We start from the raw sequence: 21,652 nt of genomic DNA, 5'->3' as shown, positions 1-21,652 counted from the left end.
TGTTCTGGTGTTGTCTGGTTTCTTCATATCTAGGTATACTTGGTCTGCTTCAAAAGAGACATCATTTCACTGCATGTCGATATTGCCTCCCTCCCCCCCCCCCCTCTTCTTGGTCAGTCCCGAGGTCGGTTGGAGATTTCATGGGTAAGAGGCGGTGGGATCATCTTGTGCGAAGGCGAGGGCTTCGTGAAAGTGCCTACGACATATCACGTACATGTCTGTGGCGATGTGTTCCATCCATGAGCGTGCAGTTTTGGTCGAAATATCGATGACGTTGGGGTCTGTCCTATCTCGAGAAAATGCCGTCCCCTCCCCGGGCCTCCTCACAGCCTATACCTTAAACTCTCCAGAAAGGCCCTCTCACCCTCCTCCAGAACCAGATGCCTGGGGAGGCTGACGAAACCGGGACGTATAACGATCTCACCATCCTTCCCGTGCATGAGTGAGAGCTGGTGCGCACTAGCCCGAGACTCGACGTCCTCCCTTTCCCCCTCCCCCCTCCTCCCTTCTTGTTGTTCTCGTTCTCGCTCTTGCTCTCCTCCTCCTTCTTTCTCTTCTCCTTCTCCTTCTTCTCGTCCCCTCGCCTCTTGCTGGCTTGGCTTGCCGTCGTCGGGCACGCGCAGACTCCCGGCAGTCCACCAGTACAGCGGGAACCGTCGACGGATGTTGTTCACGACGACGGCGACGGAGAGCATCAGCGAGACGCCCAGCATCACGAGGGGAAGGTACCACCATCCCAGACGGAGGACGTCGTCGTCCAGCACGGCGAGGAGCGCGGCGGCCCCGGCGGGAGGGTGCACCGTCCCGGTGAGGGCCATGGCCGACGTGGCGGCCGCGCAGGCCAGGGCGCCCCCGACCCAGCGCGTGCCCTCGAAGTCGTCGCCCATGAGGAAAAGCTTCTGCACGCATACGCCCAGGAAGCTGGCGATGAGGTTTCCGAATACGGCGCCGCGGGGCTGCGCCAGCGGCGAGTCTATGGCGTAGAATTCCAGAACGGCCATGGCTCCCTAAGGGGTTGGCGCGATATCAGTTGCATTGCCCCGCCCAGATGTTCAGTGACGATGTCTTCTTTTCTCTCTTCCTCTCTCTCTTCTTCCTCTCAAGACCGGTCAACTAGGTAGGGAAAGAGAAGAAGGAAAAAAAACTCAAATAAAACTCACAAAGCTGCCGACCATCAGCGGCGCCGAATGGGCTTCAAACGCGGCGATGCGCTTCCCCACACCCTCGATGAGGAGGATGCTGCTGAATACACCTGCAAAGGCCCACGCTATGGGTTCCAGGTTGCCCATCTCTGGCGGCTCGTCGTCCTCGCGGCGATGGCCGAGGAACCACGACACGGGACGGGGGAGGTATAGCCATGGCGGTGACGGTACCAGAGAGTCGACGTAGCGGTCTATATCGAAATTCCAGAGCCACGGCTTCATGACGATGGGTGTTCCGTGATTCTCTCCTCCTCCTCTTCTCCTTCTCCTTCTTCTTCTTCTTCTTCTTTTGACGGGTAATCCTCCTTCAGTCCTTGGGGTGATTGAACTCGGGTTAAGAGAAGGGGAGACCGCTGTGTCGGCTGAGCAGGGCCATGGTGATGATAAACGAGTGCATCTTATACGACGAGGATGGGGTACGTGCTTCACTGACTTGTCAAGACTGGGGCGATTGAGTAATGGAAACTCCAAAAGGAGGAGGATGTCGTATTCCAACCGACCATGGCTGTCTCTCTAGGGCTTTTCGGCGGGATCGGTGTGCACGCGCACTCTCGTTTGGCTATCATGGCTCCCGTAGTGATAGTATGCGCGATGACTTTTACGGAGTAACATTGCCGGTTGACGATCCGGGTACGACCAACTCAGACCCTTGGGGTCGTAAGGCTGCATCTGACTTATCTTAGATCTACGACACTGACGGGATCCGATTGTGGTCTTTTAGGATCAGTACGTGATTGTATTTCTCTCTCGATAACGAGGAGACAGGTACGAGCACCCTGTTTCCTTTTTTGAATCTGTTGTATGAACATGACAGAGGACCCTGAGTCGTCACATCATTACCCCCCTCGGGCTATTCGCATGACGCACCTGCAGTAGCCCCGTGCAGTGCCCGGAGTGTGCATTTCCGTCCGAACTCCGGATCGTCTCCACTTGCATACGAAATATCTCCTACATACCTCCGGTCGCGTCGTTTGACACCTTTCTTCTTCTTCTTCTTCTCTTCACTGCTTACATGTATCTGGTACAAGACATCCACGTTCCTCCCATCATCTGGACTGCTCTATTTTCTTTGATGACATCTTCTCAACTACGACGACAGATGCTGGACTTTACTGGGGGGGGCAAGTCTAAGTAAAGCATCACTGCTCTCTCTCTCTATGACCCAGGAGAGACCAGCCTCCTCGTCCTCGTAACTCCAAGCCACGACAAGACATGATCAAGACCCCCAGCTTAGCCTGGCCCCTCTCCACACACATCGCACCATCACGATCCGTCTGCACGCCATCATGAATACGTCTTCTTCGGCGATGCACCTCGGCCCGTTCGAAGTAGAACCTTGACCCGAGCGCACCTGAATTCCATCCATGGCACACGCCTTCCCCCTTTCCCCCTCCCCCCTCCGCCACCACCGACGGGACCAGGACCGTCATCTTCGGTAGACTCCCGCTCCCGCCGGTCTCGACCCTGGACCCAGATCCTCGAGGCAGTCCAGTCCGGCAGCACGGGGTGACTGACCGCTGCGCCATCTTGGACACGTTCCGGCTGCGAGGGTCCGGAGTCGAGACGGCCTTTGTCGAGTTCTTCGACCCGTGCCACACCCGGGATCTCATCTCCTCCCCGTGTAGGAGTAGCCGGTGCTGCTCGACGACGGCCTGGCCCACCACAGACCGCTGAGCGCCGGCACGCAGCTCCTCCTCCTGTAATACGGGGGCCACCGCGCACCGTCGTGGCCGCCCACTTCCCCGTCGAGGCGACGTGGTTCTGCCCATGCGCTCTTGGCCTGCGTCACACCGTCGCTGCCGACGTGGTAGCCGGCGAGGGGCGTCTTGACCATCGAGTTCACCTCCTTATTCCGCGTCAGACATGCCTTGTTGACTCTCCCAGGACCCGGGGGGGGGGGGGGGGGGGGGGGGGGGTTGGGTTCGGCATGTCCCGTACTATCCGTCCGCGGATGACAAGCTTTCGCCCGCGCGGGACGCGGCCGCCTCTGGCCACGGCAGGAAGTAGGCCGAGTAACAGGGGAAGGATGGAGGATATGCTACGCTGGGAAGACAATGGTGCTGTTTGCGCGGCACCGACGCCACATGACTGCCTTGCAAGGCTTGGAGCCGTGGGAGGTGCCCGAGTGCGTGACGTGCGCTTCCGGGTGTGATCTGCTCAGGAATCCGTTTTGTGTATCATCGCAGGTGGTTGAGAACTTTCGTCAGGGAATCCATGCATGCTTGAACATGCTGTCTCTCTTCCCCAAGTGAACGATGGCAGATGCAGAATTGTGGACGAGGGAGACATGCAGCCGGGAAGAAGAGAAAAGAAGAAGAAAGAGTACCATTTATATTCACTTCCATAGCCATTAAACCTCTCAAAAGAACTCCAGAGGATATATAGTATGCAGGCTGGTCTTTTTCTTTTCGTTGCTGTTTGTTTTTGATTTTTAATGTTCCTTTTTTTTTCTTTCGAAAAAGATAGAAAAAAACCCCACCAGATCCAAATCACTCAATATTGAAATGAACCAAGCTTCCCGTGAATGAAGCCGAAAGCTCCTTTACACGACGAGGAATTCCTCCTCCTCGTCACCATCGCCATCATCGTCTTTCTCGTTTTCCAACAGATCATTCTCCTCACCGGCAAACGCCTCGCTGACGCTCCCGTACCGGCTCTTCTCCACGCCAAGCCACGACAGCTTCGACTGCTTGAGCTTGGGCTTCTTGTTGCTGCCACCGTCTTCGGCGGTTCCGGGTGGCTGTTTTCGTTTTGCCTTGCCCGTCTTCAGATAGTTCCGTATCAGGTTGGGCGGTAGATTCTCCTCTGGCTCCCAGGTCGGGTTCTGGTCCGGCGGCCAGTCGCCCTCCCAGCGGACCTGGAAGAAGCGCACCGGGTCGTCCTGCCCGTCCACCTCGAAGAGCGCGTCGTTTTCGATCCGCTCTACTATCCACTCCGGTTCCCCGTCCGGGGCCGGCTCCGGGTCCTTGTTCTTCTTTGGCTTCGGCGTCGCCTGCTTCCCCTTCTTCGTCTTCTTCTTATCGGACGACTTCTTCGTGCCGCTGGTGGATTCGTCGGGCGCTCGGGACTGCGATGGGCTCGACCGCTTCTTTGGCGGTGCGGGTGTCAGGTCGGCGGTAGATGTGGGCTTGGATGATGGCGGCCACGGCGGCCATGGCGCCGTCTTTCGTGATGATGACGGTGCGCTGCCGGCCGTCACCCACGATGGTCGGGGCGTCGGCGGTGCCGTCGCGGAGCTGGCCGTCTCCTTCCGGACCGGGGCGAGGCCGCCCGTCGTCCTTGGCGGGATGTCATCTCCGTCGAGGCCATTGCCGTGCGCTGCATCTTCCGGCTGGTTGCTTTCCCGGCCCATGGCCTCGTCGTACATATCTCCGATCAGCTGGTGGGTCGGGCTGGTGACCTCGTCTCGGTCATCTCCGTCGTCGTCCGAGAGTGACTCCAGTTCCTTGATGCGGTATTTCGGTGGCGTAGACAGGGTGAGAGTCCCACCTTTCAGACGGCCCTTTGCGCCTTTCTCGTCCGTCTCCAGCCCCGTCACCACAGCCGATTCGATCTGCGCGTGGGCAGGCGGTTTGCCCTTCTTGCGCTTGCGCTTGCCCTTGGGAACAGGAGCTGCTGCGGCAGTAGTGGCAGCAGCAGCGGTAGGTATCGCCCCCTCGCTCTTCTCTGCTTCCACCTTCGCTTCCGCCGCCTTCGCCCTCTCGGCTCTCTCGGCGCTGAGCTCCTCCTCCAGTGCCGTCTCCCAGGCTTCGAGCTCCCGCGGCGAGACGTAGTCGAGTATGTCCACGACGGGCACGAGGAGCCGCGCAGCGGGTAGGTCATGCCAACCGACGATGTACGACATGCGTCTCGGTCCGGGCCGCCCACCCCCAGAACCCTTGCTGGGCGGCAGGAGGATGCGCTCGGTTATGTAGGCTGTCGAGTCGCCCGCCGGGAGGAGTGTGATGTCGCCGCAGGGCGGGCCGCTATTGGGCGCATAGTCGCGTGGCCGTTCCCGAATACACACGACCAGTTTTCCGCAGGGTTTGTGCTGGGCGGGCCTGAGCTTGGCTTCGCCTGGTCGTATTCGCTGACGGGGCGCCATCACGTCTCTGTGCCGTCTGCCGTCGTCGTGTTCGTCGCCGTCGTCGACTCTCGCTTGCTGGTCACAATGTTCAGGCGCGCGCGTTGGGGAGGCGGACGCGACACTCTCCCCACCGCGCGAGGGATGCAGGCATGAGGCGGGCGTAGGGGTCGAGAAGTCGTTATCCGAAGCTGCAATATATAGATGTTTACAATCGATCTTCTTTCTTTTCTTTTTCTTCCTGTCCCTCCAAGTCGAAAGAAGAGGAGCGCGGATGGTGAGGAAGACGTTGAGCGTTGCCTTCGACGTGCACATACCCTGTAGGTGAACCAGCCAAGATTGGCGATGACTAAGTTTTTTTACGACCCTGGATGAGCTCCTGTAAGTTGCACGGCTTGTAGCTGATCCCAGTCTCTCCATCTTCATTTCCCTCATTATTCGCTCTCGTTTTCTGAAAGTTATAGTTCTTATTTGCCAAGACAGGTGTATGTCTAGTTGCACTTTAGGTCCTGCGATCTGAGGTCTCAAACATGATCTAGTGTCGTCTATAGGACTAGAGGTCAAGTAGAGGATTGTAGACAGTGGGAAAGTATTTAGATATAGTTGGATGGCACAATGTCTCTGTGAGAACAAACACACAAACACTCCTGACTTACATTCAAGGTAGGTCAGCATGTTCGGTTGGTGTCAAGGTTCCTGTTCCGTATCGTCGTTGTGGTGCCGGACTCGACGGTTGTATGCACGGTCGAGTCCCGCTTAGCCGAGCTATGGCATGATATAATACCTCTGACACCGATGCTCCCCGCTTCGAAAACATCATGGATAAGGGTCCCGAAGAACGCATCGCTCACAGCACGACTAGTTTTTATATAACCACACAGCCCCTGTAACAGGCCCTGCGATACTTGGCCAACCCAACGACCACGATGACCTTGGTAACTATCGCCGATGCTCCCCTATCGCCGGCTTTCTATCTCGTGGGCAGCATCATGCTTGAGCCCCCCAAAAGTCCGTCTTGGCCCTCCGGGAGCTTCTGCTGGGCGGGGAAGACTCCTGCTCCCCCGTGACGACCACCCAGCTCCCCCCCCTACGCTCTCTCGATTCTGTCAAGATAGGAGGCAAGATGCCGTCCGCAGGGAAAAGTCGCCCTCGAACAAGGCCAGAAGGTGAGCGAAGGCGTCTGCAAGATGAGGAGCCACTCCCGGCACACGCTATCTGTCAGAGCCGCAGGCGTCGGCCTGGATGTCATCTTCGACCACGGATGAGATCGGCCATGCCAACGTGCAGTCGGACACGCTCGCGGGAAAGCCATCGCTCACCGGTACCATACCTTCAGCTGCGTCGCTCAAGGTGGCAGACGAGACCGAGGTCGAGGTCGACCGAGCCGTCACGGAGCTGCAGGCTCGGGGAGCTATGCCTGTAGCGTCGACACGCACGCTGTTGCTTGCATCCGTGGTCGACGTATCACATGGATATCCTCAAGAAGAGGGCGGCTGCGATCCGCGAAGAGTGCCAGCCAGGGATGCCGTTGGCTGGGGACGTTGTGGCCAAGATGGGGCGAGGGTCGATGAGGAAACAAACTATTACCTGCAATGTAAGGTAATGTAGGATGGCTGTCCCGCATCCGCATGACATGGAAACAAAACCAATGTGAATGCTCACTAGGTTCAAGTTTGCGAGAGTACCTACATGTACGTACCGTGCCTCAACATATATCAGCCACTGCTAGCAGCATACCTCAACTGCATGCATAGGCTATCAGCATTTTTTTTGTTTGTTTTCGACGCAAAAGTTCGTATTGTCAGACAGTAAGTCTACTTGAAATAAGGTAGCTGAGGTTCTACCAAGGTACGTCGTCAGTCAGTCTATTACCACTACAAGATGACAGGGTCAGGTTGAAGATCCATGTAGGAAACGTAAAACGGAGCTGCGTGTTTAGTGAGCTCTTGTAAACTTGGGGGGTGGGGGGTTCTAAAGGATCGTATCCGATTTCGTGCCACCAACGTCAGTCGTTAGGCGATAGGCGAACGGTCCTGATGTGGTTGGTGATTGATGTGCTTTTGTTCGCCTCGGCACATGTCCATAAACCAGTCAGGCGTCGACACGCACGCTGTTGCTTACATCCGCAGCGGCTGCTCGCAGTCCAACATCGCGTCATGTTAGTGGAGGGTGGCCTCGAACGAGGCTGCTGAAGTTCGATTATATGTATCTCCCCTCCTTCCCATTCCCCCCTTGGCCGCTCAGGTTGTAGCGGCTTGACCCTCAAGCTCAGATCGTTTCTTCAATCGGCTTTCGCAGAGGAGCCAATGTCATTACAGTCGTTCAGGGAGCGGATGAAGAGAGCGGCAACCATGCCTGACCCAAAGGCAAAGCCGACTACGACTAACTCGAAGGGCCCAAATCCCAAGGCCGGCAAGCAATCAAGCATCTGGTCTCTTATATGCCTTGCCCGGGAAGTGGCGGGCGATACGGAAAGTATACAGGACTTCTCAGATCTAATTGACCAGAATAAGAGGCTTCAGAGCCAGCTCAGGGAAACCTCCGACGAGGTTTCACGTCTCACTACGGAACTGAAAGAGACGAAGGCCAGAGCCGACACGGAAAAGCTCACGTTGATGACGACATTCGGCGAACGGTACACAGTCTTCGCACAAGCCGAGACCGATATAGAGCGATATCGGAAGCAGGCAGACGAGGCCAAAGCCCAGCTGAGGACAGCTCAAGATGATGGCGCCTCTAAATCAAGGAGTGTGTATTCGCTGCAAGCTGGCCTGCGGTCTGCGGAGAGAGAAGCCGATAAGCTGCGACAGAAGAACAAGACGATGGAAACGAGCTGCATCATTCACAGTTCCCAGCTCCAGGCAGCCGAGGCTGAGCGTGACGACCTCCGGTCGGAGTTGAAGGGGGTCAGGGAAGAGTTGGGCCACAACCTCTTTCACGAGGTAGATGGAGAACGAGAGACGACACTGTGAGGTCATGATGCGTTGCCTGTATACGCACAGAAAGACTGACGTCTCAGCAGTCGGCACCACCTGAAATCTCTGTCGGACGAATCCCACACCATTGCCAAGGATTTCATATCTCATTCCCAGACCACAATGGTAAGGTTGGCGACGGACGTTGCACGCACGTATAATACGGTAGGGACATGCATGCTGACGGGACGAGCAACAGACGCCCGCCCAGAGAATCCAGGCTCTCGTACCCGAATTGCCCCTGTTGGTCGGGACAAGCAAAGAGGCCATCCTGATGCGTCGTGCGGCGGGCCAGGCCATCATCTGCCAGGCGTTGATGGAGCACATTTTCCTCCCGTTCTACATCTCGAAAGATTTGAGGCAGGCGGCCGATCAGATGCTAGACTTCTTCGACGAAAAGGAGAAACAGATGACGTACCGCTACCAAATCACAAAGCTCCTGATCGATGAAGATGTAGACGCTGCGGTTGAAGACGCCTCTACAGAAGTATGCAGGCATCTCGATCGGCTGGTTCCGTCTGAGAATGAGCAGAATCTACATCGGAGAGTGACCGATTTTCTGATACGTGCAGCCAATATCTGGAAGACCGAAGGCCAGACGGCTGCTGATCTATTAGAGATCACGACCCCCAATACGGACGACGAGGGGGTGGAGACGTATGCTGAATTCGGGGAGCGTAGCAATGGGAAGGCTGCGATGGAGAGCCATAAGGTAGCCGCTACGCTGTTTCCCCGAATCAAGGCCAACGGCAAGATACTGCATGGTGGGACGGTCGTCTGGTCTGACTCGTCAGTCGTGAGGACCGCCAAGGATCAGGCTCCAAGCACGGGGTTGGGACGCAATGGCACATTTCGAAAGAACAGTCGGCACGGGCGCGGATAGGTTTGTGAGTAGTCTGTCTCCGTGAGAGAAACGTGTTTTTCCCCCCTTCTTCCTGTTTCTATGCAGTACTACTGGTTAGATGAGTATCTCTACTGGTCCAATCTGCACCTTTCGTCTCCTCACCACCCCTCTCGTGCTCTGTCCCAGCTGAGGTCTATGGATGCCATCCTCCTCTCGGTTTCCTCTCCCTGACGGTCGGCTGCTCGAGGAGACAATTTCCGATCGCAGATCTTGCCAAGAGTTCCATCTCGTGTGTGTCTGAACGGTAAAAGTTCACCGGTCTGCCTGTCCCTGATGCGAACACTGGATGAGCCGCGATATGCATCTCATATACTCCCTACCTGATGTCGAGGCTCCTGCGGCACATCTGCGCAGCAAAACCGCCTGCTCCAGGTATCTTGTAGATGTACGGGATGCATCGTGTCTTTCCGGTGACCGTCAACGGAAGGAGTTTGGTAGAAATATGCATGTTCCGTCGTCTGGCGTCATCCGATACGAACCGTGAGATTTTCGCTGCGGGATGTAGACACCGAGGAGGGGGGGGGAGTTTCTACACTACCTTTCCGCCGCAATCGTTGTGCTGCATGCATATTACTATTGATAATATCTATGGGACTCCAGTGTCTCCGTCTAAAGGGCATGCTAGTTTACTACCCCTCACGAGGGCAAGCTATGGAGTGACATGCCATCCTGCATATGGACACGTACGTTCACGTGTACAGCATAACGATCCTTCGCCCCGCTGTAGGCTGGCACTTTCATACAAGAAAGCGCAGAGATGGCATCCGCAAAGCCCCCCTTTACTCACGAATCGGCCACCGGGAAGGTCAAGGCAGCCCAGGATCTCTGGAACACCCGGTGAGTAGAGATCATGACCACAAAGAGAAGGGAGAAGGGAAGAGAGGGGGGCGGGGGGCAGGGAGTTTCCATGAGCTAACAAGAGTCATCCCAGGAATCCTGCCGTGATCGCCAAGGCCTACACCCCTGACTCCATCTGGCGCAACCGGGACTCCTTCCTGTCGGGAACCGAGGCCATAGAGGCCTTCCTGGAAGCCAAATGGGATAAGGAGAAGTCCTACCGTCTGAGGAAGGAGCTCTTCTCCTTTACGGACAACCGCATCGCCGTGCAGTTCTGGTACGAGTACCAGGACGCCCACGACGGGCTGAAGTGGAAGCGGTGCTACGGCCTCGAAGACTGGACCTTCAACCGGGAGGGCAAGATGCGTAAGAGGATGATGTCTGGAAACGACATCGTCCTCGGTCCCGAGGGGGACGGCACGGGCCGTTGGTTTGCGGACGGAGTTGACGTCGACGAAGTAGAGATTACCGAAGCGCATTGGTAGGCTTTCGGGAATCACGGTGCTAGGATCTTGAGGACGAGGAGATGGTGTGATGGGGATAGCAGCTGGTCTAAACCCTCTCTGTCTGTCCTACAAGAAGGGCTTACACGAGAGAAGAAGAGTCTATATTGGAACTACTATGTGTTGAATGGCAACAAGGTCGTCTGCACGGCTCTCGTTTGACGTCGATGCCTACATCATCAAGGTATTCTATTCCAGATGCAGACCTGTGAATGAAAGCTGTCTGTCGGCTCCTTCTAGCTAGCATCGCGTTTCCGACAGGCTACTTGCTGGTTTAACTTGTTCGTCTAGATCATCCACGTATCCGCGGCATGCATGATACGTTTCATCGGACATTCTCGTATACACATGGTAGGATTCATCACCATGACGAGAATAAGAATATGATACACATATCTTTGACATTCCTCATCTCCGAAGAACGTAGAGATATACAGACTACAGGATCGATTACATGCAACACCACGATATGAGAGTGCCGTACGATGCACCAACAGCACCGTCACTCCCCACCACCTGGACCGCGGCTCCTTCGACGTGATTGTGCTCCCGGGTAAGTTCCATCGACACAGCAAAACGCCAAGAAGCCTCTGATGTCCCGCGCAGCCCATTTTTCTTTCATCTTTTCCTTCCCTCCAGTTGGCCAGCCGGGAAAGCTCGAACTCACTACCCCGGACTTCAATCGATCCCGATCGCGACCAAACCCCTCCTCTTCCGACGACGACAACACCGGACCCTTTCGCGATAAGGCACAGCCGAACTGACGGAAGACGGAGACAAAGATGGCCACACCATTCAAGGCTCTCGCTCTGCGCGTGCCTCTTCGCCCCGTGGCAGGTAGCCTGGCGACTGCGACGACGGCGCTGTGCTGCACGACGACGACGACGACGACGACAGCCTCGTTCACGACCGCAACCCGTCCCATCAGCCTAAGGGGTCTCATTCAGCAGCAGCAGCAGCAGCAGCAGCAGCAGCAGCAGCAGCAGCAGCAGAACAACGGAATCCGTAGCAGCATCTTCCGATCCGACAGCCGATCCGTCCAGCAGCAGCTCCTGCGCAGGAACAGCAGCAGCAGCAGCAGCAGCACTACTACCGCCGGTGCCGGTGCCGGGCCCGGCGCTTCGGAGCCCAGGCTCGACTGGGACAGCTTCTTCAAGCTCAGGCTGCGCCGACGCCGCATCCAGGTCTTCTTCTCCATCACCTCGAGCGCCGTCGGACTGGTCCTGGGCGTCGTGCTCCTCTCGACGGGCGTGGCCGAGCCGCTGGTCGCGCAGATCCCGCTCGATCCCTTCATCTCGCTGGGCCTGCTGACAATGACGTTTGCCGGCGCCGGATGGCTCGTCGGCCCCAGCATCGGCAGCCAAGTCTTTTACCTGATGAACAGGAGCCTAAAGAACCAGATCAACCATAAGGAGGCTGAGTTCTTTGCCAGGATCAGGAAGAACCGCGTCGACCCGTCAAACTCGAGTACTGCCAACCCTGGTGAGTGCTTTCCCTTCCTTCTTCTTCCCCTTCCGAGTCATCTGTATCCGAGATGTGTGTGTGTGTGTGTGTGTGTGCTGTGGGTGTGTAGAACTTCTGTGCTGACGAACTGAAAACAGTCCCTGACTTTTACGGCGAGAAGATTCAGAGCGTCAACGGTTACAGGCAGTGGCTCAAGGATCAGAGGGCTTTCAACAAGAAGAAGTCGGCCGATCTCATATAGATCATCCCGCATCCCTCTTGGTTCTCCTGTTCAAGATGCAACACTGTGTCGAACGAACGAGAAGAAGAAAAAAAGAACACTCTGCCATTACTATATGAACCACGTCCAGAGGCTTGGCTAGCCAGAAGCAAAAGCTCCGCTCATTGTCGCTTGTTATTTTCATTTCCTTTCTGTTATGTTGGTAGGGACCAGTCCCTCAAGTGTACCGTTATATCATGGTCAGGAGAACAAGGAAACACGAGAAACAAAAGAAGAAAAAAGATTTCTACCCGCTCAACATTTCCTTTCCGTCCTTCGTCTCGATACCTAGTCTATGTAGATGGCATGGTCGGATCCACCGTCTCCCTCCAAGCCTGTAAGCCGCCCCTGATATCTCCGATGAAGCGTCCCCCTCGGTCTAGACCCAGGTCCTTGAGCTTCCGAGCCGCTATCTGCGAGTCGTTCCCGACCCGACAGACGAGGTAGATGGGCGCACCGGGCGGGACGGCGTCGGCCGGCCACCACTCGGGGAGCTTGCCGGCATCCTCACCCTCGGCGACCCGGTGGCTCGTGAAGCGGCCGATGGGGATGTTGATGGATCCGTCGATGCTGCCGAGGGTGAATGGCTCCCTGTCCCTGACGTCGATCAGGACGTGGCCGCCACGGGCGGCGGCGACGACGTACTCCTCGGGCGACACCCGTTCCTCCGGAGCGAGCAGCCGGACGGGCGCCCTCACGCCGCAGAAGCGCACGTAGTCCATGCTCGTCTCGAGCGATCCGAGCGTGAGGCGCGCATCGTCGCCGCAGGCGAAGCAGTCCCTCCTCCGCCCGCGCATCCTGACCGACCTGAAGGGCGTGGCGGGGTCGGCGGCGCTGAAGATGAGCATCGTGGGCGGCGCGGGGGGGGGACCCCCATCGGCGACGATGAGCTTGATGGCCTCCAGGGCCTGCAGGACGCCCATGACGCCCACGACGGGGCCCAGGATGCCGCCCTCCCCGCAGCCGACCACGCTCTCCGGCGGCGGTGGCCGGGGGAACACGCAGCGGTAGCACGGTCCACGGCCGGGCCCGTCGTTGAGCCGCATCAGCTGCCCGGACGTCTGGAGGGCCGAGGCCGAGACGAGCGGGCGGCCGAGGAGCACGCAGATGTCCGACACCAGATACCGCGAGGCAGGGTGGTCGGTGCAGTCGAGCACGACGTCGTAGCCCGAGACGATGTCGCGCGCGTTCAGGGTCGTCAGGTGGCCGTGGTGGGCGCGGTATGCAATGTCTGGGTTGAGCCTGCGCGTTTTGTACGGTTGTCCCAGTCAGCCTCTTTACCTGGCCATGGATATGCGGGCCTCTTCTTCTTCTCCTCTCCTCTCCTCCTCTCCTCTCCTCCTCTCCTCTCCTCCTCTCCTCCCTTTCTTCTTCTCTTGACGAGACCTCACTCTTTGAGAAACGTGATGACACTGTCCACCTTGGAAGTGCCCACCCGGCCGGTGCTATGGCAGATCTGCCGGTGGAGGTTGGACGTGTCGACGACGTCGCCGTCCACGATACCGATCTTGCCCACCCCGGAGCCGGCAAGGTACGCTGCTGCCGGACATCCCAGACCACCGGCGCCGACGAGCAGGACTCTTGTCTTTCTGAGCTTCAGCTGGCCTTTTATCACAACATGTCAGGAGGGAGAGATTGTTCACGGAGAGAGAAAAGAGGAGATGAGAGAGGGAAAAGAAGGGAACGATGAGATAGAATAGAAAAAAACAACGTATGCCGTACCCTGCAAGCCAAATTTGGGAACCACCATCTGCCGACTATACCGATCATACTCTCGCCTGCTCAACGGCCACTTCCAGCCCGAAGCCTCATCCTCATGCTCATCCGAGAGTCTCTCTTGCGACTCGGCAAGGGCCAGCTGAGCTTTCAGATCGGCTAATTCAGCCTCGCGTTGGGCGATTTCCCTTTGTAGATGGGTAATCCTGTCCATTCTGTTGCGTGTCTAATATTGGCGGGGTGAGTGAAGTTTGTCGTAAGAAGTGACGTTTTTTTTTGGGGGGGGGGGGGGTTCTTTTTTTTTTTTGTAGTCGCTGTCGCTGATGCGCTGCTGCCGCCTCCAGTTTAGCGGCGCTCCCCATTCGGGCTCGCCGCCGTGTCGCCGCCCCTCCCGCACGGATCTCATCTCGCCGGCCTGGTATGAATAGACCGACATCTTCCCTTCCATCCAGTCAGGTCCTCTTGACCCTCTTCCCTCGCGAATCCTGCCTACAGCCTCGCAGCCGACATGCTGCACACCTCCTGCGCCTAGCCTGGGCTCAATACCCTCAGCATCGAGCATGGCGCGGCCTTTCCCCGGCTTCTCGCCGCTTCTCCTCCACCGCCCGTCTTGGTGATTGATGGCATTCACATCCCCCGAGCATCCAGGTTTCCCCGCGCACATGGCAGCTGACCGTATTTCTCGAGATGGAGCGAGCCGCACGTCTTGCTTCTGCAGTCTGCCACGACGTACGTCTCTCCTGCCACGCCGAAGACGCCTCGAGGACTGACCTCGCAGCAGTGCAGGCGCTCCCGTGGTCGCGGCGGCCGCTGCCTCGGAGGCCTCTGGCTGATCCGCATCCGTGCTCTCCAGCCCAGTATCAGTCTCGTAGATGCCGCGATCCATGATGTCGGCCTTGTCCGGAGTCAGACGAGCCAGACCACGGGCCCGTGGACCACGTCAGTCGGGCGGCCTCGGCGGTGGATCATCATCAGCAGCCGCGATATGAGCTGTGGACACGCTGGCAGTCGATCCTCTCCTAGGCTGCAGCGTCGATGCGAAGCCAGCTTCGGCACGAGGTCCGGTGCGGCTGGCCCTACACAGCCGTGGACCGCGCATGAGAGACCACGGCCATGCATCCGTCGGACCATGAGCGGAATACGAGACGAGGGGCTAGGGGCTACGAGCCAGCTCCCCCGGCGGCGGTTCGGCTGCCTCCTGATGAGCGTGGTGCGACGGGCCATGTCCCCAGAGGATCGCGGAGGCTGAGATCATGGCTGGAGGCCGGGCAGAGTTACCTGAGACGGCTCAGTCGCCGAGAGCGTGCTTCCGTGGCCCCGTGGTCGCGACGCGCAGACTAGGCCTTCTCTCGCTCGCAAACATTCTGGCCATCGATCCGGATGGCGCCATTCGGGACATCACAGGCGCCCTTACAGCTATCCCGGATCTTGGCTGGACGGTACGGACCGGTCAACCGTTTCGTTTGAACCCCCTGACCACTCCGTCTTGGCTGCAGTACCTACGTCCCACGATCCCAGATGCTGAACCTAGACCGTGAGAAGATCCCTCTGACAGCATCGCTCCATCATCCCAGCCTCTTTTGACTGATGTGAATCCCAACCTTCTCCCTCGTGGCCTCGTGCTCGTTTCCTGGGGAGCTAGCCTTCCGACGTGTCTTTTGCCAACGCACCGCATCCATCTTCGGCAAAGGCAAAGGCAAGGTCCTGCCTGGTATTCGCCATGTTACGGAAAGGCTAAGCACCAGGTATTACTACACCTTTTTTCATTTTTTATTTTTTTTTATCCGCGGCCATCGTCCATGGAATCATCTATCTCGGCGCAAGCATCTCTTTTGGTGTGCTGACACTTGCCAGAGGAGAGATGACTGGATAGTGTTCGCATCAAGATCCGTGGTAGTCTGCAGCATGATGGGGCAGCTAAGAGTGTGTCAATCCACGATACCTTTCATCATTGACGAGACGAAACCAGGTCTGCTGGAGAGCCGGCACCTGGCATGCTGAGCAACGCTCGTTCCCGCCCAGCTTATTATGTGCCTTCGTGCCATGTTCCGGTATCTTCCTTGTGGGAATCAGCCTGTCGGAGAAGAAGATGGACGCTGCAGTCTTCATGCTGCCCGCCAGCGCCGGATATTGTTTCGAATACGGATGGCTTGGGACTGGCCGGCCTTCATACGGGAGAAACGTGAGCCGGCGGCCAGGCCAGGCGGGAATACATAATACATTCCGCGACGCACTCGAGATCCGCCAGATGCTGGGTCACCTCGTTACCCAGACAGTCTCGACCTTCGGTACATGGTCGTTGCTCGCTCTGTAGCTGGCACACAACTTGGTTCGGATCCCGGCCCCTCTCTCGGACCTGGCATAGTACCGGTCGGTTTCACTCAAGCCTTGCTCTGGACCTCCACCAATCGTTCAGAGCAATCCTGCCGTGTATGGGTTCCATGATGCCTTCACGGGGCATCTGGATGCTAGCGAAAACCGATTGTGGGACGCTCTTCGCCGGCGGACGATGACGAATTCCGGTGCATCGACGGACGAGTTAGAGCTTGTATCCTCGCAGAGCATGCACGGAGTCTTGGTACACCTGTAGATGAAGTGAAGGTGACATGCCGGTGCCATGCCAGCCCGGGACCTCTTCGACGGCCCCTTCGACGGCCCCTTTGACGGCCCCCGAGGCGCCTTCCACATCATCACTGATGCTTCCTTCGAGTCGACAGTCCCTCGAGAGCTGACAGTGGGTTGCCTCACCTTGGATCAGCCGGTCCATTGGCCCGACGAGGGAAGGGATGAAGGGAACACGGATGAGACTGCGCTTGATGAAGATGTCGACGTCTACCGAGAGCTGAGGCCCGATGATCAGCCACAACACTCCCCCCACGTACACTTCCAGGGAAGCTGACGCGGCGCGGCAGAGCTTGATACTCTTACCCGTGGCTACGGAAATCTCGGGGACAGCCTTTCCGGGCTCTCCAACAGCTTCTTTTACAGTTCGCAAGGTACGAAAGACCTACCAAGAGAGTTTCTATGTTGCTGGACTGGTGCAACCTTGCCTAGCAGACTGGCCATGGCAGTTGGAAGACCTGAGCTTCATGGCCAGATTCCCGATATCAGCTGCCGAGCTACGCAGCCTACCACTCCCTCCTCCACTGCATGCTATGGGGCTGAGACTAAAGGTCGACGCCTCTCGAGGCTTCCTCGTTTCGACTGCTTCGGAATTACCGCCCTAGTCATGGCACGATAGATTCCTCTGAGCAGGAATCCAACCAAGTGATAAGCTCTAGAACGCCTGCCCACGCAGCTTTCTTCTAAAGATAAAAAAATGACAGACCTCGTTGACCCAGATACCCGAGTCCTCAACTCGCGCCTGATCGATCCATGTTCCGCTCCTGAAGCGAGAATCCTGGGCCAGAGCGGCTATCGAATGGCCTGGTACTGGGCGAGCCAGCAGATTCTGACTCCTGCCACCTCCGAACTTGCAATGTTTGAGAACGAAGTCTCGGATGCTCTGCATCCGATTGTGTAAGAGCTTCGATAAACCGCCGCACTGTTTTGTCTTTTAGCGGCCCACCCAAATGCCGCGAACGGTCATCTGGTAGATCAAATCGCCTGGCCATGACGAGGTCATGGCCCGTCGAGATATGAAAAGAAAGAAAGAATTACTGTTGTCTGCTGAGGTGATGTTCTCAGAGATGTTGCTCCGCTCATCAGCCAAGTCTTTAGCATCAGATACACTCTGACTGCACTGGCCGATGCTTTTCTTCGTCTGCTGGAGTCGTGCGAGTTCGGCTGGCAGCGATTCCGACAAGCCTTCTTTCAGCGACATGGCTTCCAACTGACTGCCAACTGAGCCTTCATGGCTCTTCAGGCGAGTGACCAGAGACTGTAGAGAGCCTCATACTTGGCTTAGACCGCGCCGCACGAGTCTGTGCGCTGACGGACGATCCAAAAAACTGGACATGCTCGGTGGATGCCGATTCGTACTGAACATTCCGTGCGGACAATTCGTCGCACAGATCAAGACCTCTCTTGGCGCGCTCTTCCCCCTCCAGGATAGGATGCCATTCAAGGGCCACCTCGTCAACGGCAGGGGGACGTTCCCGGCTTGGGCACAGTCGATCTTCTACTGGACTTCACTCAGATGACCACCGAGGTCGCTCGCCGTATCTGAGATCATGTCTTCGTGGGTTTCGAGAGCTTCAGATGGGACAGCGGCGATGCGGCTCGATCTGATTACCCGATAACACTTCTCTACAGCATCTGAAGGCTCTCGTGCGAACTCATCCCTCGGTTGTTTGACGATACCTCGTCTCCTCTTCCGGGTCCGACTGTTGGGGCTCATATCGCCTAGCGGTGGGCGATCGTGGAACTTTGCACGTTCCAGATCTACCGCCACGAGACTGCCATTTTCATCGCACAAGATGTTTCGTGGCTCCGCGTCATGGTGGAGGACTCGTAGTATGTGCATGGCCGTGAATATCTTGGCAACCCCATCGGCGACTGCTGCTTCATCAAGCCGGCCAGGACAGTCGAGCAAGGGTCGGCCGGCCCAGCTGAGAAACATGAAATGAAAGTTGACGCGGCCGTCGCAATGCCATGGCAGAACCAGCTCCACGTTTCCGACGCACACTGGGATGTGCGTTCCTTGGATGCGGATGAGCCGGTCATACATCGCGTTCTCGTGGCGCAGGAATTGTCCATGAGCCCTCTGCATACCCTTGGCAACGAGCGTATAGCCGTGGGACGTCAATCGCACCTTGAACAGCGAGCCACGTGCCCCTGATCGATACATCGACACGCAATCCGCATCGCTGCCACGGTCTCTCGCAAGCTGGTCTCGTACGAGAGAGGGAAACGAGGACCTGTCAGTGTGGTCCTTCCCGTGACTTCTCACATTTGGGCAGTGCTCATCCACTGGCCCACCATGTGCCAGACCCTTGAGACATGCCTGAGTGCAGAAAGGTCGGCTTTGTATGTTCTGCTCTCGTGTCGGACCCTTCCCTCGTGCTTGACCTCTGCGGCTGGCACGATCCCCAGCCTCCTTGGCAGCCGCAGGTTCCAAAACAGATTTCGATTTCGAGCTCGAGCTTCGCGGATCCAGGGAAGGAGACGGCGGCTCTCCATCATCTGCATGGGCCTTGTCGAGGTCTGTATCCTGACAGGATGCTTTGGACCTGGTGCGAATCGGGGACCTCTCGAAACCCTTCCAGCGCTGAGGTCTGTAAGGAGAAAACCGAGCGTCTTTGCCTTTGCCTCTGCGCTCCTCGGCGGGAATGCTGTATAGGATGTCGTCGTATTCGACAGCCCAGGTGCCAAGTCTATCCGCTTCATCGTACCACGATTCAGGGGGTGGCCGCGAGCGAAGAGCTTGCAGGATGAAGGCAAAGACTTGTGCAACGGCTGTGCGATGGAGTCTCGTTTCATCCTCGTCCATGACGTCCAGCTTGGGTATGCAGACTGAGTAGTAGGCGGTAGAAGGATCGTCCGAGATATGAAGGAAGACAAAAGCCTGACCTGTGCAGACATAGCCGTACGGAATGCCCTTGCCGATCATGTAGGAGAACAGCTGAGTCACAACCGCGGCTGGGAGCCGTCGAGCGTAGTGGGAGAAGCCCTCGCCATCCTGGTTGATGACGTCGCGGTCTGGTTCGATCGCTGACTCGAGTCCCGTCACAACCTCATCAACAGTCAGCTTATGAGGAGCTTTGTATTCAATCGCCACAGAGGGATTTTTTTGACCGTCCGAGGTTCGGTAAATGCAGAATTGGTCCGCTCGATTGCCCCTCCCCTTCGCCTTTCGACGGGATTTGGGTACCGTACGGGAATTCGGAGCTGTTGCCGCGGCAGAGCGGCCATCATCGCTGCTGCCCAGGCTCATATGTTCCGTTGGCTGGGAGATTGTATCTTGGTCGGATCCTAGATTTGTGTGACTCTCAAACGTCACGATGCCGCGGATGCCGAGTTGGCGTTGCAGAAGTGCATCTGCGGATGCCGCCTGGATCAACTTCTCCACGGCATTCTCAACAACATCGCGTTCGAAATCTCGGAGCCCAATCTCACTGCTAATGGGTCTGAGCAGCGACTTGACGTATTCCATCTGATGCTGCGAGGGGAAGGCGGTGTTGGAGAAGAATGAGTCGCTTGTCGAAAGTGCATCCCAAATCTCCTCTTGACGTGTTGCGAAATCTCCCCAAGGTACGATGCGGCGAGGAAAGATTCGACCCACGGGGTCGGTAGTCTCACCCTGAGTGGTCAAAGAGCGATCGGTGATGACCTGTGCACGCACGCTTTGCCTTCCACAATTTTCCTTACACAAGTGCCTCAAAGAAGTCTCCTACAACTTTCTACAGCTATACTTGGCAGTCAACTAACCAACGGTGTCCAGCGAAGTCATTCCCAACAGCCGTAGCCGTGACGGAGCGGCTGGCCCAGTTGTAGGCCTGTGGCCGTTTCCAGCCCTCCCCAAGCTAAGAATGTATCACCAATACCGAAGCGTTGGTGTTGACGGGCAGCACGCTGTGGACTGATCAGCGGCACGCTCGTCTTGCTGGACCGTGGTCGGCATTTGTCGTCATGGCGTATCTATGCAGCAAGACCACATCGCCTCTGGCTGGCATGCATCTCCCGGCGGTCGGGTGTCGAACAATCATCATCTGGATATCCTCGTAGCAGAGGGCCTCCGGGCGTCCCCTTCCCATGGTCTTCTTCGGAGAGAAGGCTGAGGAGTCCTTTCGACTCTTCATCCGCCGGGGTATCCTGGTCCTCGCCGCCGTCAGAGCAGGACGACCGGACGACACTTTGGCCAGAGAGTTGGTGGATAGAACCATCCTTGGGGGCTTTTGCCGCTCTCCATCCACCAGCTCCGGCCGGTCGCGCACCTGCGTAGCATGAAAGCTGGTAGCAGCCAGCCAAGTTGATGCGATGCCGTTCACCGGGGAAGATGGTCGTGTCGTACCCGATGTTGAACGTCAGGATGACTCCAAGGTTATCGACGTTGAGCACCGGCTTTCCATCAATGGCGCGCGGTGTCCGAAGCGGGGAGCGAGCACGAGCACGCTGCGATGATACTGGTGGATGTTGGTCGGGTCATGCTCGGGGTTGATAGTCGCGCGGGTGGAAATTGTGCCCGATGGAAGGATCCTTGACATACCTTATAATACACCTCCTTGGTGTCGTTGCGGTCCACGTACTGGCCATTCACGGTGGTGTGAAGCTGCTGAGACTGGCGGATGTACTCGTGACCGCTACCCCAAGATTGTGATCTTGCACCGCTCGCAAATGTACAGAAGAAAGTCCTGGGTCGTTCCGCGGGAGAGGTGTTCAGCCGGCGACTGGAAATGGCCGACTCGCATCTCGGTGCAGTATCTGTGCAGAACAAGGTCAGCAGAAGACGAGGGACTGGAAAGAGCCGGAGGGAGCAGGATTGTTGTTGTTGTTGTTGCATACTGCTTCCACTTGTTGAAGATGCCGCTGACATTGATCTCTTGTTTGATCCGAGTACCTGGGCTTGACGAAGCAGACATTACCTAACTGCGCTCGATAGGCAGCATGCTCCTCGATCGATAGCGTAGGCTCCTCTTCTCTTCTCTGCAGCTAGATTCTGTGCCTGCCAGGCATTGAAGCGATCGATGAAGTCCGTGTGGCTCTCACGTAGACCGCCTTTGTCTGCAGCCATAATGGTGTTGTTCATCGAGATGATGGGTATTCGCTTGGGTTTTGGAGGAATGAGTGA

At 57.1% G+C, this 21,652-nt stretch overlaps 10 protein-coding genes and 1 pseudogene across 11 annotated transcripts; 6 read left to right on the top strand and 5 right to left on the bottom strand.

Moving 5' to 3' along the window:
- Positions 1 to 323: 323 nt before the first annotated feature.
- GMORB2_0721 (HPP family) lies at positions 324 to 1,424 on the bottom strand (the record flags this gene model as incomplete). Its single annotated transcript, XM_035462705.1, has 2 exons — positions 324 to 1,007; positions 1,161 to 1,424. 2 exons carry the CDS (start codon positions 1,422 to 1,424, stop codon positions 324 to 326), a joined length of 948 nt encoding a protein of 315 aa, XP_035325635.1.
- Positions 1,425 to 3,744: 2,320 nt separating this feature from the next.
- On the bottom strand, positions 3,745 to 5,286 carry GMORB2_0720 (Chromo (CHRromatin Organization MOdifier) domain; the record flags this gene model as incomplete). The annotated part of the gene is made up of 1 exon (XM_035462704.1): positions 3,745 to 5,286. One exon carries the CDS (start codon positions 5,284 to 5,286, stop codon positions 3,745 to 3,747), a length of 1,542 nt encoding a protein of 513 aa, XP_035325634.1.
- Positions 5,287 to 6,191: 905 nt separating this feature from the next.
- On the top strand, positions 6,192 to 6,873 carry GMORB2_0719 (uncharacterized protein; the record flags this gene model as incomplete). Its single annotated transcript, XM_035462703.1, has 2 exons — positions 6,192 to 6,273; positions 6,488 to 6,873. 2 exons carry the CDS (start codon positions 6,192 to 6,194, stop codon positions 6,871 to 6,873), a joined length of 468 nt encoding a protein of 155 aa, XP_035325633.1.
- A 743-nt stretch (positions 6,874 to 7,616) lies between these two features.
- Positions 7,617 to 9,123, top strand: GMORB2_0718 (RNA polymerase Rpb1 C-terminal repeat domain-containing protein; the record flags this gene model as incomplete). The annotated part of the gene is made up of 3 exons (XM_035462702.1): positions 7,617 to 8,233; positions 8,288 to 8,366; positions 8,440 to 9,123. The coding sequence occupies 3 exons, from the start codon at positions 7,617 to 7,619 to the stop codon at positions 9,121 to 9,123; spliced, it is 1,380 nt and encodes a 459-aa protein (XP_035325632.1).
- Positions 9,124 to 9,901: 778 nt separating this feature from the next.
- GMORB2_0717 (uncharacterized protein) lies at positions 9,902 to 10,466 on the top strand (the record flags this gene model as incomplete). The annotated part of the gene is made up of 2 exons (XM_035462701.1): positions 9,902 to 9,981; positions 10,076 to 10,466. 2 exons carry the CDS (start codon positions 9,902 to 9,904, stop codon positions 10,464 to 10,466), a joined length of 471 nt encoding a protein of 156 aa, XP_035325631.1.
- An 800-nt stretch (positions 10,467 to 11,266) lies between these two features.
- Positions 11,267 to 12,189, top strand: GMORB2_0716 (mitochondrial import inner membrane translocase subunit TIM23; the record flags this gene model as incomplete). The annotated part of the gene is made up of 4 exons (XM_035462700.1): positions 11,267 to 11,299; positions 11,326 to 11,420; positions 11,647 to 11,966; positions 12,086 to 12,189. 4 exons carry the CDS (start codon positions 11,267 to 11,269, stop codon positions 12,187 to 12,189), a joined length of 552 nt encoding a protein of 183 aa, XP_035325630.1.
- Positions 12,190 to 12,500: 311 nt separating this feature from the next.
- GMORB2_0715 (adenylyltransferase and sulfurtransferase) lies at positions 12,501 to 14,137 on the bottom strand (the record flags this gene model as incomplete). The annotated part of the gene is made up of 3 exons (XM_035462699.1): positions 12,501 to 13,449; positions 13,599 to 13,812; positions 13,930 to 14,137. 3 exons carry the CDS (start codon positions 14,135 to 14,137, stop codon positions 12,501 to 12,503), a joined length of 1,371 nt encoding a protein of 456 aa, XP_035325629.1.
- A 109-nt stretch (positions 14,138 to 14,246) lies between these two features.
- On the top strand, positions 14,247 to 15,172 carry GMORB2_0714 (annotated as a pseudogene). The gene has a single exon. Coding segments are annotated over exon 1 (657 nt in total).
- Positions 15,173 to 16,540: 1,368 nt separating this feature from the next.
- GMORB2_0713 (uncharacterized protein) lies at positions 16,541 to 16,822 on the top strand (the record flags this gene model as incomplete). Its single annotated transcript, XM_035462698.1, has 1 exon — positions 16,541 to 16,822. One exon carries the CDS (start codon positions 16,541 to 16,543, stop codon positions 16,820 to 16,822), a length of 282 nt encoding a protein of 93 aa, XP_035325628.1.
- A 1,221-nt stretch (positions 16,823 to 18,043) lies between these two features.
- Positions 18,044 to 20,314, bottom strand: GMORB2_0712 (uncharacterized protein; the record flags this gene model as incomplete). Its single annotated transcript, XM_035462697.1, has 2 exons — positions 18,044 to 20,194; positions 20,297 to 20,314. The coding sequence occupies 2 exons, from the start codon at positions 20,312 to 20,314 to the stop codon at positions 18,044 to 18,046; spliced, it is 2,169 nt and encodes a 722-aa protein (XP_035325627.1).
- Positions 20,315 to 20,502: 188 nt separating this feature from the next.
- GMORB2_0711 (Protein of unknown function (DUF3435)) lies at positions 20,503 to 21,595 on the bottom strand (the record flags this gene model as incomplete). Its single annotated transcript, XM_035462696.1, has 3 exons — positions 20,503 to 20,976; positions 21,071 to 21,285; positions 21,571 to 21,595. 3 exons carry the CDS (start codon positions 21,593 to 21,595, stop codon positions 20,503 to 20,505), a joined length of 714 nt encoding a protein of 237 aa, XP_035325626.1.
- Positions 21,596 to 21,652: the final 57 nt, after the last annotated feature.

This window comes from Geosmithia morbida, assembly GCF_012550715.1.
Source record: "Geosmithia morbida isolate 1262 chromosome Unknown scaffold_0, whole genome shotgun sequence".
In the NCBI taxonomy this organism is placed as follows: domain Eukaryota; kingdom Fungi; phylum Ascomycota; class Sordariomycetes; order Hypocreales; family Bionectriaceae; genus Geosmithia; species Geosmithia morbida.
This window is presented reverse-complemented; position numbering and strand designations above follow the sequence as displayed.